The 16,167-nt window shown below is 41.2% G+C and overlaps 1 protein-coding gene across 2 annotated transcripts in view; it reads right to left on the bottom strand.

The window, feature by feature from the left end:
* Nucleotides 1-266: 266 nt before the first annotated feature.
* The window catches only part of ZNF652 (zinc finger protein 652), a 30,671-nt gene continuing 14,770 nt past the window's right edge, over nt 267-16,167 (bottom strand). Inside the window, exons 3-7 of one of the 2 annotated variants that reach the window (XM_075277174.1) lie at nt 13,411-13,437; nt 5,537-5,684; nt 4,384-4,499; nt 3,035-3,179; nt 267-1,286 (exon numbers count right to left, since the gene is read on the bottom strand). In XM_075277174.1, coding sequence (XP_075133275.1) covers nt 772-1,286; nt 3,035-3,179; nt 4,384-4,499; nt 5,537-5,684; nt 13,411-13,437 — 951 coding nt within the window. In that variant the 3' untranslated portion in view covers nt 267-771. The remainder of the gene's footprint in view (nt 1,287-3,034; nt 3,180-4,383; nt 4,500-5,536; nt 5,685-13,410; nt 13,438-16,167) is intronic. The other variant, XM_075277175.1, reaches the window with a different exon arrangement.

Raw genomic sequence — 16,167 nt, 5'->3', positions numbered from 1 at the left:
GAAATTTCTCCTCCTTGGAAGATTATTTAAAAAAAAAAAGAAAAAGAAAAAAAAAAAAAGGTGGGAGATATTGGGCATAACTACACAAAATAAAAATTACACATTTTTGTTGAAATACATTAGACTAGGTTCAGCCTATACAAAAAAAAATCCTCTAAAATAATCCTGGTAGTAAAATAATACATATGGGAGTGCCATCTAAGCTCTCAGATGTGACGGCATACCTTCCTGCTTAACATGAAGAGTGAAAGGAGCAAAAAAAAAAATTTATTTTTTTTAATGCTTTAAGGAAATTGTCAGTTTCAGACATTAGTATACAATAGGGAAAGAAAATACCCTAAAGTTCCTTCTCCTCCTTCCCAGAGTCGTTTGGATTCCATCACTCTGGGCAATTTATCTCGGTCAGAGTCAAGTTAAATTTCTTAACTTGTTTAAGCCTGCCAGGTAGAGTGCCCAAAAGGCTCTCCTCCTCTGTGGTGCCACCTGGAGGGTCAGGCTGTAGATGCGGTCATGACAATTTATAGGTTAAAATAATGCTTGAGCTGTGGTGAATGAGTCAGCCACCCCCAATGGGACAACACTGCTCTATGCTACAGTCAGTTCCCAAAAACAGGGCAGCGCTCCGTTTTTGTTTCTTGTGACAGCACTCCAGCAGTTTACAAGGGCCACGCACGTTGCTGCAGCCTAGCCAAGTTCTGTTCACATCAGACCTACGATGGGGCTCCAACCCCAGGTTAGGCTGGCACTGCTACTTGGAGCCTGCCACTGGCATTAATGATGTTGAGTAGCGCTGGTCTTCTCTGCCAGGTGCCGTAGGAAACTATCATCGGTCTGTCCACGGTGGTTCAATGCCTCGCTTTTAAAGAGAGCCGGGGGTGGAGGAAGATGTGGAACAGGAGGTACTGCCAGGTGATGTGTATGGGAGTGCGGATGCAAATGGAGATGGGAAAATGGATGAGGGATGGGTCGAGGAGGCAAGGAACTCAAGGTATTAAGGTTAAGAGGTGGTGTTGGACTGCTGGGTGGCACATGGGCTGTAGCGAGGTTGGTGACACCTTGTGAGGGGTTGTTAAGAGCAATCTGCAAGGCTGGTGGAACACCCACTGGACTGGTGACCCTGAAGCACTTCTCTTTGTGAGCCTTAAGCATGTTGGAGAAACGGAAGCGCATACCACACACATCACATGGGTAAGGCTTTTCTCCCGTGTGGGTCCTACGATGACGCTTCATATTTGGGCGGCTGGTAAAGCTCTTGCCACAGATTTCACAGATAAAGGGTTTCTCTCCTACAAGAAAAGTAAACATCAGTTAACAACCATACAATGGGCATTATGCACACATTAAGCTCCCCCTGGTGGTGACTACAGGCGGTGTTATTGTCTGAAGGATTTGGAACACTACATTAGAAAAACTGAGCCTGAATAGTTACAAAGTTACATTAATAAATTAATCTTCATGTAGCATGTGCACGTGGTATGGCATGTCAGCTAAAGGTTGCCTCAGCAGTTCAGGGTGAAGGAGGATCTCTCCATCTCTATAGCCTCTTCTCCATTACACGTCTTATACATATATTGCCCTTGACATAATGACAGTGGCTGTACAGTTCATCTATGCTGTGACAAACACTTTAATATCCTGATAACACAAGAACTGCTATAATATGCTCAAATATACTGACAGATACATGAAGAAAAGCAGACAAGAACAAATAGACAGCTCCAAGGAACACTGCAGAGACTTATATTATAATATCCCATGAAGTGGTTGAACATTTCAATTTATTTTTTTTAATATATACTTAAAGGGGCTCTATCATTGGGAAAACACATTTTTAACTGAGCACATATTTGCATAGCCTTTAGAAAGGCTGTTCCAGAGATACCTTTTATTTGTTAATCCTCTCAGCCATTTTTTGAATTAGCCCGCTTTTATAGATATCCCAATTAGCCTCCAGGGTGCACTGCGGAAGTTCACTGAGCATTGTGAGTTGGGTGTTATCAGTGGGAAGTGAGGGCAGAGAAGGCTACTGCTGACTCATCAGTCTTCTCCTGCCCTCACCTCTCCCTGCACACAATGCTCACAGAACTTCCGGTGCTTGTTGCTGGCTAATTAGCATATCAATAAAAGCTAATTCAAAAACGGTTGGGAGGATTAATAAATAAAAGGCATGTCTGGAATAGCCTTTCTAAAGGCTATGCAAATATATGCTTAGTTAAAAATGAGTTTTCTCAATGATAGAATCCCTTTAATACTACTGTCAGTGGGGCCATAAACATAAAACAGTACTTTCCCTCATCCCCCATTTTCCAGCACTGTCAGCCCTGTTTGTCTGTATGCAGGTATGTTGCTGATATCACCCGTGACCACCTGTTTGTGCGAGGGCACCTCTGCAGCCAATCACAGGCCTCAGTGGTGACCTCTTCATAAACACCACTTGACTGCATTGATGTGCTGTTTGTGAAGAGGTCACTCATGATGCCTATGACTGTGCCAGGTGACTGCTGCAGCAAACAGCTCAGGGACCTGGATACAGATGAATGGAGCTGCACTGCCGGTTTGTCATGTTTTTCACCCCACTAACAGCAATATTTATAATAATTTAAAAAAAAAATGAAACAGAGAACCCTTTTAACATTTGATGTGGGGAAAATAAGTCCGCACTTGCTCTAATGAAGAATTGCACTGAATTTACACAATGGGTCTCTTAGTTCAGATTGATAAAGGGGATTCTCTGCCTTCTAACAATATACACTTACAGAGCACTAATAATGTGGACTGGTATAAAAAGAGAACCCAGTAAACAGGTTTTCCTGATAAACATTCATTATAAGAACCTGATCACTAGGACACCCCAAATCACAAGAATGCTCCATTCACTTCTACAGAACTGATGAGAAGCTACAGTCTGCTGTGTCCATCAGTCCCACAGAAGAGAATTATGTGGCGGTCACACATACATACTACTGCTTTAGCCTCATGATTGGTGGGTCATGAAAAAAAACACAGAGAGCACAAGAGTGAAATGGGTACATACCAGTGTGCGTCTTCATGTGCTCATCAAAATACTGCTTCATGTTGAAGTCTTTACCACACCATTGGCACATGAACTGCTTGTGTCCAATATGGATGCTCATGTGTGAACGCAACTGGTACTTGTACTGGAACCGCTCGTCACAGTTCTAGAAACAGGAGAGAGGGCTGCTGACTTAGAGGTTAACAATAGAGTACAGTGCACATTGCTTCTAATGTGTGGAGAAGGTTTTAACTGCAAGTCACAGTGGGGCAGATAAATTAATAAAAATGCAGCATAATTCTGGTATATGCTCCAAAAATCTGGTACATACACTTGACCCCTGATATTCATGTGTGTTTTAGGCACTTTGTGTGGCCCAATCAACAGGTGAGCAGGGTTAGCTGGAAAGGGACGTTATTTAAGATCCAACGCCTTCCATCAAAAAATGAGTCAACATCTTGGTGCTTTTTTTGGTTGGAAATTAAGTCAACTAGTAAGTGATACAAAGTTAGACTAAAAAGTCCAAAAGAATTAAAAGGGGGCTCTATCATTGGGAAAAGTCATTTTTAGCTAAGCATATACTTGCATAGCCTTTAGAAAGGCTATTTCACATATACAGTACATTTTGTATGTAAATTGCCTCAGTGGTTTTTGAATGAGCACCAGAAGTGTCTGTGAGCACGGTCTGCTATTCTCTGCTATGTGTGTGAGAGTAGAGAGGCTGCTGCTGCTGAGGAATCATCTCCCTGCTCTCACACACATAGAGAATAGCAGACGGTGATCACAGACACTTCCGGAGTGGGCGCTGGAGCCTAATTAGCATATCAATAAAAACGGGCTCATTCAAAAACTACGGCAATTTACATACAATAGGTATGTGTGGAATAGCCTTTCTAAAGGCTATGCAAATATGTGCTTAGCTAAAAGTGACTTTTCCAATAATAGAGCCCCTTTAACAGTATTAGGACTCTAGGGAATATCTAGCACAGTTTAAGACCGACTAGTCTAAGTGTCTAAGTTAGACAGTATACGTTTATCTGCCCCAGCATCTTGCTAGGTAATTGGGCAACACCATATGAAAATACATTTGTTAACAATACTGCCTATCGATTAACCTTATTGTGCTATATGTCCAAATGACAACTATAAGTGACTCTGCACGCATAACAATAGGGACCTAAATGACAGCAAAGCTAGTGCTACACAATGATGTTCTCTGCACCACATTAAGATTGCAAATGCTGCAGCACTAGTCGCAACTATATATACTAAATGCAGTTGTGCAGGAATAAAGCAGTAGTAGTGAGATGCTGTAATCTTATGCTGTGTGACTGTGTAGTCACAGGCTGCACTGAATCTGTATTTCTCACCTCACATCTGAATGGCTTCTCTCCAGAGTGCTGTAGAGAGTGAACCTTTAAAGACATGCTTCTCTTGAATGACTTGCCGCACGTTTCACAGGTGAATGGCATATCTTTCGTGTGAGCTGTGTGTAAAGGAGAGAAATTAGATAAAGATGTAAATCTTGAAACGGCTCAATGAGTGTTTTTCTATATATAAGAAAAAAATTGCATCTTATAATTAAAAAAAAAAAAATGATGGCTGCCTGGGCCTTGCAGTAGTGAAATGTTTCAGTCTGCATTATATTACGATTGAATGAATATGGCTTTGGCCAAGTTATGTATTGTCCGGGGTCTAACTTAGCAGTAAACCCATTAAAATAACCTCGATGTAGTGTGTTAATAGTCACAAAGAGCTTTCAGTGACAGCACACAAATCATCTGATACAATCCGTGCAACGTGGCACATGCTGGCATCTGCTCTGAATAGCTCAAGCATGCTGCATCTGTATCAACTGCATCTTTATTAGCTGTAGCCATCGCCACCTAGTGGTCCACATATAATCTGCAAGCTTTAAGTCATTTTTCTTTTGCTGTATTGATTAGACTAGTATTTCACAACCTTTTCATTCAGGACAACTCTGGAAAATAAAAATTCCTCAGGGTACCCCAGGCTAACAGCTTATAAAAGTAGAAAACCTCACCAAATACCACATCACAGCGGCATACAGATTATTAAATGCAGTTAAATAGCTAAATGTAAACTATCCTATAATACACACTGAACCCTCCCACCCACCATAGAAAATCTTTCACCACAACCCATCCTCATGTCATCTTAGTAGCCTATCACTTAGTATAATGCTCTCCTCCGGTGGTCCCCACACAAGTAAGAAAGTAAGATTTTCCACAAGGCTCTGTACAAATCTTCAGCTCCATACAGCAGGCCCAGTACTAGCCACAGCATGGATGATCTAGCAGGAAGATGAAGACTTCTTGCTTCACCCTAGTAGTGCACTTTGTGTCCTGAGGACACAGACAGAACCGACATTGAGACATGTGGTTATCTTACCACTGGAGTGCCATGGAAATCCTGGCAAGTTTTCGCTGCACCCAAGATGGGAAAGGCTGAATTAGAAGATGCAATCTATTTTAAGAGGCGTGTGGACGTTCTAGAACCTACCAACAAGATGCTTGCGGACGTGTGCCATTGTGTAGAATTTCTTCTCACAGATCTCACAGGAGAATTTCTTTTCAGCGTAGCCATGGACGATCTTGATGTGCTCATGGAGGGACCAGAGCTTCTTAAACGTTTTGTTACATGTGATGCACTGTGGAGAAGAGGAGAAATGTGAATGACTGTAGGTCCAGGACTGTCCTATATACAACATTTAGTACAGAGAAGGTAAGAAAAGCAGCAACATTGAGACATTATATAAGTGTATATATATATATATATATATATATATATATATATATATATATATATACACACACACACACACACACACACACATATCCTTTAGACTGGGGTCACACATGAATTCACGGCAGGTTAGCCGCAAATCGCTGGACCTGTTAGACTGCAAAATACTGTAAAATTTAAACCAATCAATAGACAATAGAATTTATATAATCCATGCACACAGAGTGGAATAAAACCCACAGCATAAAGTGTTTTTCACTGAGAGTTTGGAACCGGTCAGCTATTGCAGTGGATTCTGCAGCAGTTTTCATTCTTTGCAATGCCAAAATTATAAACTGCTTGAGCTGCAGGGACGTCCCACAGCAGACAGCCTTAAATGATATGGATTTTGCTTTATATGAAACCCATTATTAACCCATCAAAGGGAACCTCATGACTCTAGCACTGTAAATGATAGAGGTGGAGGGCTACTGTAAATGGCCTTGTTTTGTAAAAGATAGAGAGCACGGCTGTGAAATTCATCATATTCATTCAATGTATTCGCCATTTCAAAGAATTGGGATTCAGATGTTATCACACTTGTGAAATTGCTGCTATCTCTGCTATGGAGTCTGATATATTCCATGCAGGCTTTGTCCTGCTGCTGTGACCACGACTAACAGTTTCTTCTTCACTATAGGTAATAGTTGGATGGTAGGACGAGGAAGCTGGCATCACATATATCGAATTCTTCTCACTGGGCCGGCTAACTAAACTTTTTTTTTAGTTTCTTTAACATATTACAATCGAGATTAAAATCAAGACTCACTCTTAAACCTAACAAAAAATGAGATTTAATGCCACAAATTCCCAGGACCTAGAAGTGAGTAAAGATGTCAGAGGTAACACTGCATGGTGCCCTTGGCTATCAGCTGTCATCTGCAGGGAATCCTGGAAGAAATTGTTCCATTTCACTTGCAGCTCACAGAAACCTCCACTGATCAGATGGAAAGGAAAAGCTTGTGGATGATCCTGCTTATAGTCATAGGACCCTCCTAATAGATAAAGGATAATTCCAAGTGGATAAGCACAATAAGGAGGACCTTTCACTATCCCGTAATAGGCGCCACGCCACTGATTCTGATGCAGTAAGATATGTTTCTCTAGCTCCCACTATACCTGAGCACTGACTGCTCACTCAGAACAGCGGGGTCTAGAGTATACATTCCAACTGTACCGGAATTATGAGGGTGGCGCCTATTAAGGTGGTAAAGGTCCGCTAAAGTATACCAACCTTTCAACAAACTATGCATTAGTCAATAATACACTAACAGCAATAATAGGAACACTATTTTTGCCCAATATATGGCTTATATGCTACTTTAGCCGATTTCCTCTAGGGCATATGCTCTATTATGTTCTGTAACCCAGTCAGAAAACACAGACTGTCCATAAAGTACCTGCCATTTACCTGAATAGCAGTAAGATAATGCTACATTTCCCTTACAATGGATGCTGTCGGGGAAATGCCTGGTCATAAATGACTTACTCTGGGTTGTCTTTATTAGATAAGCCCTGTACAACTATGAGGCATCCACCACTGATAAGTTTGCCCATGAATAAAAATTCTCTCCACTCACAGGAAAAAGGGATAAGTAGTGGAGTGGTGAGGGCCTGTCTCATGGTACACCCACTGATCAGGGGTTCAAGGGACATCCAATCATCATGACTGGTAGGGGTCCCAGCCGCTAGACTGCCATTTATCAACACTACATCTGCCACCCAGCAGACAGGTAGTAAGTTGTAATCGTGGGCAAACCGTTTAACACATCAGTGATCTATGGCTTAGAAGAGGTTTCTGATCTCAGAATCAATAGCTCCTGGAAATTACAGCCAGCTGGAGAAGGATACCTACGAGTACATATCGGACTACTACAGGGCAATACTAAAGTATACAGCAGAATTGGTTAATCCATCATAGGATCACTAGAACAGATTAAATAATAATACAGACCTGTCTAACAATGGAGAACAAAAGATTCTTAGAGACCCCACTGACTATATAGGGGTCTGTTGGGTTTCCATTTCTTTCTCACAGACAACTCCGGAGTCAGACTTGTGGGACCTTTTACATCAGCGATTTCACACAGACTCTGCATAGGACAGACTCTGACGCAGATGTGAAGATAGTCTGTTATAAATGCACTACATAGAAGTAATGTATTTGGACCATTAACCACTCCTCGACACCTGCCGTACCATTTCAGCAGATGTCTGGTCTTTAAAGATGATGGCAAAGCGGCCACCATAGCTACTGGTTCTCCGCTAAATTCTACAGCAGAGGTCCGAAGCGAATTCCCATAAACATTTGAATAAACAGTGATCAAAACATCAGACATTCCCCAAAACTGTAAATAACTAAAAAGTACATCTAGACATCTAGACCCGCAAAAAAAAAAAATCCTTGGAATCGTACGGGAGACCCGTCATGCCGTAAAAACCAAGCTCATAAGAAAGTTGCATAAACGCAATTTTCTTCAATTTCACTCCATTCTAATAATTTTTTTCCAGTTTCCCAGGAATTCCTACAGAATAATAAATAATACCATTATGAAGGACAACATGTCCCTCAAACATTAAGCCGTCATATGGCTCTGTAAACGGAAAAATAAGTTATGAAGTTTGAAAGGTGGAGAGTCAAAAAAGAAAATCAAAAAATGCCTGCAGCGGGGTAGGGGTTAACCTGCAACATATTATGACATTACTATAATTCTTCAATAAATAAAAAAAAATTCATACAGAATGCTATCAGATTACCTATTTTCAAGCACCACTTTATTCTATAGGCGGTCTCTGGTACTACAAGTCAGACCTATTTACTTTGCTTTAAACTACAAGAAAATGACTGGACAAAATAGGCGTTTATTCCTAATCTAACACTACTGGATGTAACCTGTGCAAGTCCTGAGGAGTCTAAGGGCTAGTTCACACGTGGGGCAAGAGGGGGCGGTTTTTGCATAATCCGCCTCAAAATCCACTCCCTCGCAACAGAGGTCTATGTAGACTGCTAGTGTTCTTTTTCCCGCTAGCGGTTTGTTCCCGCGAGCTGCCCTTTCTTCAGGCAGATTCCGTGGCTGATTCAGCGACCGGCAGCCGCGACGGAATGGGCACATGCGGAATCCCCGTGTGAACTAGCCCTAATACTGAGGCTGCATGTTGAAGAAAAGCTGGGGTTTTTTGTTGCAGATTTTGTGGCTTTCTTTCAGCCAAAGCCAAGAGAGGATTGGCCAGAAGAAGGAAGAGTTATTTGCTTCCTTTGCATTTCCCATTACTTTGCCTCAAAGGAAAGGAAAAAAAAAGAAAAAAAGCAGCAATATCCAGATAAAAAAAGCCGCTTTTCCAGAACATGTAGCCTAAATTAGTGGTCCAAAAGCTCCATCCTAGAGGCCACACAGAATTACGAGATCTCTACACAAACACCAAGTATAAAACAGCAAAAGTCATTCTCTTAGAGAAAACTTGCTAACAAGCATCCAATTACCAAGGTCCCACAGGAATAAGTTAATGGTCCATGTCTGCCATTTATCTAAGCACTTTCTCAGGGACTATGCAGTTACATAAATACCTTGTCAGCAGACACTTAAATAATAGGGAGCTATACTACAGATGTGCGCTTACAGAGTCTGCTTAAAACACAACCTCACTAGATCCTTATACATCCAATTTAAGTTGGGGAAGCCTAGGGATTTTTAGCAGGGCTGGACACTCAATTGAATTTTTTTTATTTTTACCTTTACCTCTGCAAGGAGCTAAAGGGGATGTCAGGCCCGAATTGATTATTCGTACTGATTATCTATCCACAGATCAATTTTTGATCTGTGGGGATGTGATAACCAAAGCCCACACAGATCAGCTGCTCTGGCAGCCTCTAGTCATGGGAAGCTGCTAGTGCATGCAGCCTGTTTCTATTCAAGTAACAGGAGCCTTGCTGCAATTCCCCAGAACCACCACTATGCAGTGCATGAGGCTGCTGTGAAACTCCTGTTACTTGTATAGTCCCATCCACTAGCAGCTGGCAGAACAGCTGATTTGTGCAGGTCAAAGAGGAGGAGTTGGCTGTTACACATCACAAAGCGTTTGTGTCAGCAGCTCCAAAGAGTCATGTAGTGCCATATAACATGGACTGCGAGTGCGCAATCCATATTATACTGTGCAAGGGGCCACTTTGTAACATATACTTTGTGGGGGCCACTGTGGAACATTTACTGTTCATGGACCACTGTGGAGCATATTATACTGTGCGGGGGCCACTGTGGAGCATATTATATTGTTCGCGAGCCACTGTGGAGCATATTATACTGTTCGCGGGCCACTGTGGAGCATATTATACTGTATGGGCTCCACTATGGAATGTATTATACTTTGTGGGGGTCACTGTGGAGCATATTATACTGTTCGCGGGCCACTGTGGAGCATATTATACTGTGCGAGCTCCACTATGGAATGTATTATACTTTGTGGGGGCCACTGTAGAACATATTATACAGTTCACGGGCCATTGTGAAGCACATTAAACTGCTCATGGGCCACTGTGGAGCACATTATACGGATTTCACAGAGGTGGATTGACTTGGAGTTGTGTTGTTTAAGTCTTCCTTTTATTTTTTTGAGCAGTATATATATACCAAATGCCAAAAAAAACATGAAGAATTCATTGTTGTCTTGAAGCTTTCTCTGTGTGACTGTAATGATGACATACAGAAGTGATTACAATATTACAGACAAAGGAGAAGGTTACTGACTGAGTGAGGACTATGATTCTAAAGATAGCTGCTGAAGGTGTCGTGGGCAGGCTAGCTACAAAAACAGGGAAGGGGAGTGTGTGAGAGAGGGAGGTGGTGTGAATCAGCTCCGAGTAAAGCACAATGCATCAATAATCATAAGAAAACAGATTAGGAAGATCTCCATGTAAATAAATGCAGAATATGCAAGGAGCTCAGAGGGAAACCCAGAAGTCACTCAAAACACTGCTATATGTATTTGGTTGCACTTAATACCCTGTTAATAACACTAACAGACCTTTTTGAAAAAATATTTTTTGCCTGGAAAATCCCTTTAAGCAGTTATTTTAATGGAAAACATGTAATGCCTGGTGGTGGAGCTGCAAGGAAACAGAACACTTGCTGTCAGGTGGCCCTTACAACCGATCATGACAAGGTAAATAAGGGGCCAGCCAGCCAGATGTATAGTAACCTCTATGTCCCGCAGTCTCTTTACCTGGTAAAAGCCCAAAGTCAAAAAGTATAGCAAATGGGTTGTGCCATCAATACAAATGACATCAACTAAATTATATATGCATTTTACAGTAACTTTGTAAAGTATCAATTACAAACCATTTCTGAAACAATAGAATTGTCTGCTCAAAATGTCAAGGTATGTCATGGTAGTGAGGCTTTGTTAGTCACACGTGCACAGTACAATACAGTACAGCTTCTGCTGTATCCTAAGTAAGAGAAGCAGAGATATAATTTATTAGGCTGGATACAGACTATCCCATGCTTTTCAGTGAAAAAGCACACATCCTGATATAGACTCCAAGCAGTCAGGAGAAAAAAAAAATAGATAAGCACCCACCTTTCTGTGCTGCTCTTCCACTTATCAAGAACAAGACAAGAATGAAGGTTCAGGATGGACTAGCTTTTCCCTAATTGTTTGAAGTCTATATCAGGATATCTACATTTACATTACTGCTGCCCATGCTGGAGTTTCTTTCAAAGATGCCTAGCCTAAGGCCGGTCTTACACTACCGTAATGATTTTACGCTCCGTAAGTTTCTGATCACCAACATAGACACTGCAGATGCCTGTAAACTGCCGCACTGCCATCATTCACGGCCATTACGGACATGTTCTATAAATTGAGGACCACGGTTGCGGCTCGGCCACACCACAGATAAAATATCCGTGTATTGGTGTAAGAGGCTGCATTGACAATAATGTGTCCGCAATTGAAAACCCTCAATTGCGGACCATTTGCGGACTTACATTACGGCCGTGTAAGACCAGCCTAAATTATATCCATGCTTCTTTTACTGACGAAACAACATGAACTGTACTGTAGTCTTCTGTAGTGTGTGATACCAGCTCACCCACAAAAACCGCTCCAGGTGATGGACGACAATAATCTCAAATCTATGCATGGAATTAGAAACTTCAGACTCCAAGTAAACACAATAATAGAATAGATAATAACAATAGATGGAAGATCCAGCGTGGCAGCCAATACAGTTGACTTTAAAAAAAAATTTTAACCACTTCAGTACCAGGCCAATTTGTGGTCCAGGACCAGACACATTTTAGGTTTATTATGTATGTGCGGTTTTGAGGTCTGTAAAATTTTTCTCGTATGTCTCAGTCAACTAATTTTTGCGTCTTTTTTCGGGGACACATAGGGCTTTATTTTTATGTTATTTTTATTTTCAAATGTGTTTTAATTTTTTTTATATCCGGGAAAATATAAACAAAATAGGAGGGAAATTGTGTCTGGTTTTCAATTTATTATTTTTTTTATTTAATAACACAAAGGGTCACTGAAAAACTTTATAAAATAGTTTTTCCTCTCTGTTACAGTAATTTTTATTTTGTATGGTGTTGTCGGGGGTGGGGCTACAACCTTTAATAACGGCGTTTTATTAGCGTATTAATTATTTTTTTATTTTATTTACGTTTTTTTAAAAACTTTTTTATTATATTTTTATTTTATTTTTTTTCCAGATTGTGTCCCCATAAGGTGATAAGAGACCTTTGGGGACATCTGATCACTTATTTTTTTGTACTTGAGGCTGATTTCTCCTATAACTGGGGCTGGTACATTTAACCCCAGATGCAGTTGGAATCCAGCCTCCTGCACACTGTATATACAGCTTACTGAGCTGATCTGGGGTCCTGTAGGACCCAGCAGCTTTTGCAAGACTCTGCTCCCGGCGGATCACGGATCACCTGTCTGCTGGGTCAGAGGGCAGCTGAATTATGGCAGCGTCCATAGCTGTGTATACAGTATACAGCGCTCATTGAGCGCTGTACAGGATCGAGATAGCAGGGGAGGTAATAAATCTTCCCTGCCATCTCTCTGGGAGCTCTGGCTGAAGTTACAGCTGGCTCCCATTGAAATCAGCTGCATGATCTCCGTGCAGCTGCTGTGTTCTGACTGGACGTACAGGTACGTCCTGTCAGAACAAGGCAACCACTTCCCGGACGTATATAGTCTATGGGCGGTCAGGAAGTGGTTAAAAAAAAGGCACAGCCAAGAACGGCACACGCAGAACTCTTTTACCACCAGGATGAGTGATAGCACAAAGAAAAATTGATTATTTTGCAGTATTTTTTTTATTTTTTTTTTTAACATCAATACTTTACTAAGTTTCTCTAAAATGCATATTCAATTTATTGCCATTTGTATCAATAGACAAGCCTCTTTAATAACATGGTTATCTGAAATTCAGCAGCCATTTACAAATCGTTTATAACATCCCATTGAAACGTACAGGAAAAGTATCTCATAAGATCAGGAAATGGTGAACTGTTAAAATAAGAGTAAATGCAAATGAATATCCTGGTGGTCCCCCGCGGCCATCTCCATGCGCCATTACTCACCATCTTTTTGGCCATATTACAGGAACCCTGTTTGAAGGAAAGAAGTTTTACATATGCAGTTGTGGGAATGACCTTAACATAAATAAATATCTGCGATGAAGGTTAGTGAGTCACATGTTCAAGATCATATATAAAATGTATCACAATACGATTAGAAAACAACAACACCCTTTAACAGGAACCAGTCTATTTTACAGGTCCCAAACATATAAGTTACAGTTTACATACAGAATTTCTCCCTCTGTAATAACATTACGTATCCCATACTGGTCATGAGCTTATAGTCCATACACACATTCACAGTTCTGCTGGCTGTCATGGGAAACAGGTAAGACAGTCGGCCCTCACAGTACATGTGTGTGACTTAATCTTTACTTGGGATAGTGTTATTTGCTCAAATGCAAATAACTAAGACAAGCCCCATGCAGACCCTAAGTCAGCAAGGAATGCTAGAAGACCTGAGCACTGAAGCCAGCTGAACTGTAAATGCAGCTCTGGAGTAGTAGGGCTACTTACAGAGTTACTGAAATTTCTATGTACAATAATTTTACATGTAAACAGTAACATGGTGAACATTCACTTAAGGCTCTGTTTATACCATATTTTTGTACACAACACGTGAGTAGTATACGTCAACATATACCTCCAATCTGTCCAAAGATCCGTTTCTACCCAGTGTACGTCAAAAGAGTTTACATAAGAATAGCATTTTTTAGTCAAAGAATATTAAAAGTGTAGTCTAACACAGTTTCCCATGCAGGGGACAGCATAAAGGTTATTTTCCATTATTTACAGTGGGAGCAAATATTGACGTACTGTAGAATACATCAGAGTTCCCAATAGAGGTATACATCTAGCGAGCCTCTTAACACACACATCTGGCATAGACTGAAGTTGGCAAGTGACAGAACCTTAAATTCTAATTCCATTTTTTCTTTTGCTATCGTGTTGGGGAGTTTGTTGAAGAGGTTTGTAAAATACTTAATTAAGCTAACTTTCTTCTAATAGAAAACAGGCTGTAAAGTTCCCACTATAAATGCCCTACCTAGTTAATCCCTGCCAGAGAATACCACCGGTACTCAATACAACATGTAGAGCTGTAGCCAACGGGGTGTGTGTGGGGGTCATTTCAAATGGCCTAGGTATCACCTGAACACTGAGATTCTCAGCGTTCATATGTCATATGCTGTCAAGACTGCAGCTCTATGTAGAAGAAAAACGGAGATACCATTAGTTAAAAACAATGTCGGGAATGTGATTTTTATATGCAGGAAGAACTGCTGTATATAAAGCTTAAATTCTTGACCGTGTTTTTAACTAGTAATAAGTAAGCAGAGAGAGTGCTATTTGAAGTGACCATTCCCATCTTTGGCAATATAAATGTGTACTGATTTTCTCTGGTAGCAGTTCAGTTAAAGAGTGGCTAGGGAGAATTTTAGAGCTGGTTTTCTATTAAAGAGGACCTTTCATGGTTTGGGGCACAGGCAGTTCTATATACTGCTGGAAAGCCGACAGTGCACTGAATTCAGCGCACTGTCGGCTTTCCCGATCTGTGCCCCGGGTAAAGAACTATCGGTCCCGGTACCCTAGCTCCTTACAGTCAGAAGGGCGTTCCTGACAATCTGTCAGGTACGTCCTTCTTCAAAGCAGCGCCTATCGCGCGGTGCTGTGTGAGCGGGGAGGAACTCCCCCTCCATCTGCTCACAGTGCTCGTCCATCGACGAGTATTATCAGAAGGGGAGGGGGCATTCCTCCCCGCTCACACAGCACCGCGCGATAGGCGCTGCTTTGAAGAAGGACGTACCTGACAGATTGTCAGGAACGCTCTTCTGACTGTAAGGAGCTACGGTACCGGGTACCGATAGCTCTTTACCCGGGGCACAGATCGGGAAAACCGACAGTGAATTCAGCGCACTGTCAGCTTTCCAGCAGTATATAGAACTGCATGTGCCCCAAACCATGAAAGGTCCTCTTTAAACGTTTCATAGGTTAATTAAGTATCTTGTAAAAATGTTCATCAAAAAACCACCCCCAAAACAAAAAAAATCTGAAATAAAATTGGAGTTACACTTTAATGAGAGCTACTGCAGACCTGTGCTCATTCCAGTGCTGTCAAGAGTCACGTGTCAGATTCCCACCAAAGTGATATTGATGGCCTATCATAAGGTCCGATGGCATTTCATCACAAGGATACATGCAAACAAGAATGAATCTGAGACACATTTTCTAGATGGGTTTTGCTGCATTTCCGCAACAAAATCCACTTGTGTTACAGACAGATTTTGTTGCAGATTTGACAAAAAATCTATATGGTCATACATGCAAAAATTTTGAACTAAGGACTAAAGTCTGATCGTTCAGTGAAATATTGGTCCAGGTTGTAAATACTGGCTCCACTGCCTGCATGAGAGATTGAAGCAAACTACAATGTTGAACAGCTCATCCAGGATATAGAAGCATGGGCATCAAATCAACTGAATTTCTTTTACCACTTGCTCAAGTCGCCCGAACAGAGTGATAGGAAAATTCTTGTATAATTTATATGCCAAGAAAATCTCCTATCGGAACAGAAGATGCCATTTGGACAAGTTACAAAACGTCATAGAAATTTCCAGTTGATTTTGGCTTCCCACCATTGCTTCATCTGCTCTAAAATGACCTTCGTTCTTCTGTAGCTCTACAAAAAAAAAGCCTTAAGTAAAGCCCTAACGGCAGGCTACAGCGCAAGCATTAGTCGTGTAAATATGTCACGTTATA

Source organism: Leptodactylus fuscus, chromosome 6 (genome assembly GCF_031893055.1).
Source record: "Leptodactylus fuscus isolate aLepFus1 chromosome 6, aLepFus1.hap2, whole genome shotgun sequence".
NCBI lineage: Eukaryota > Metazoa > Chordata > Amphibia > Anura > Leptodactylidae > Leptodactylus > Leptodactylus fuscus.
This window is presented reverse-complemented; position numbering and strand designations above follow the sequence as displayed.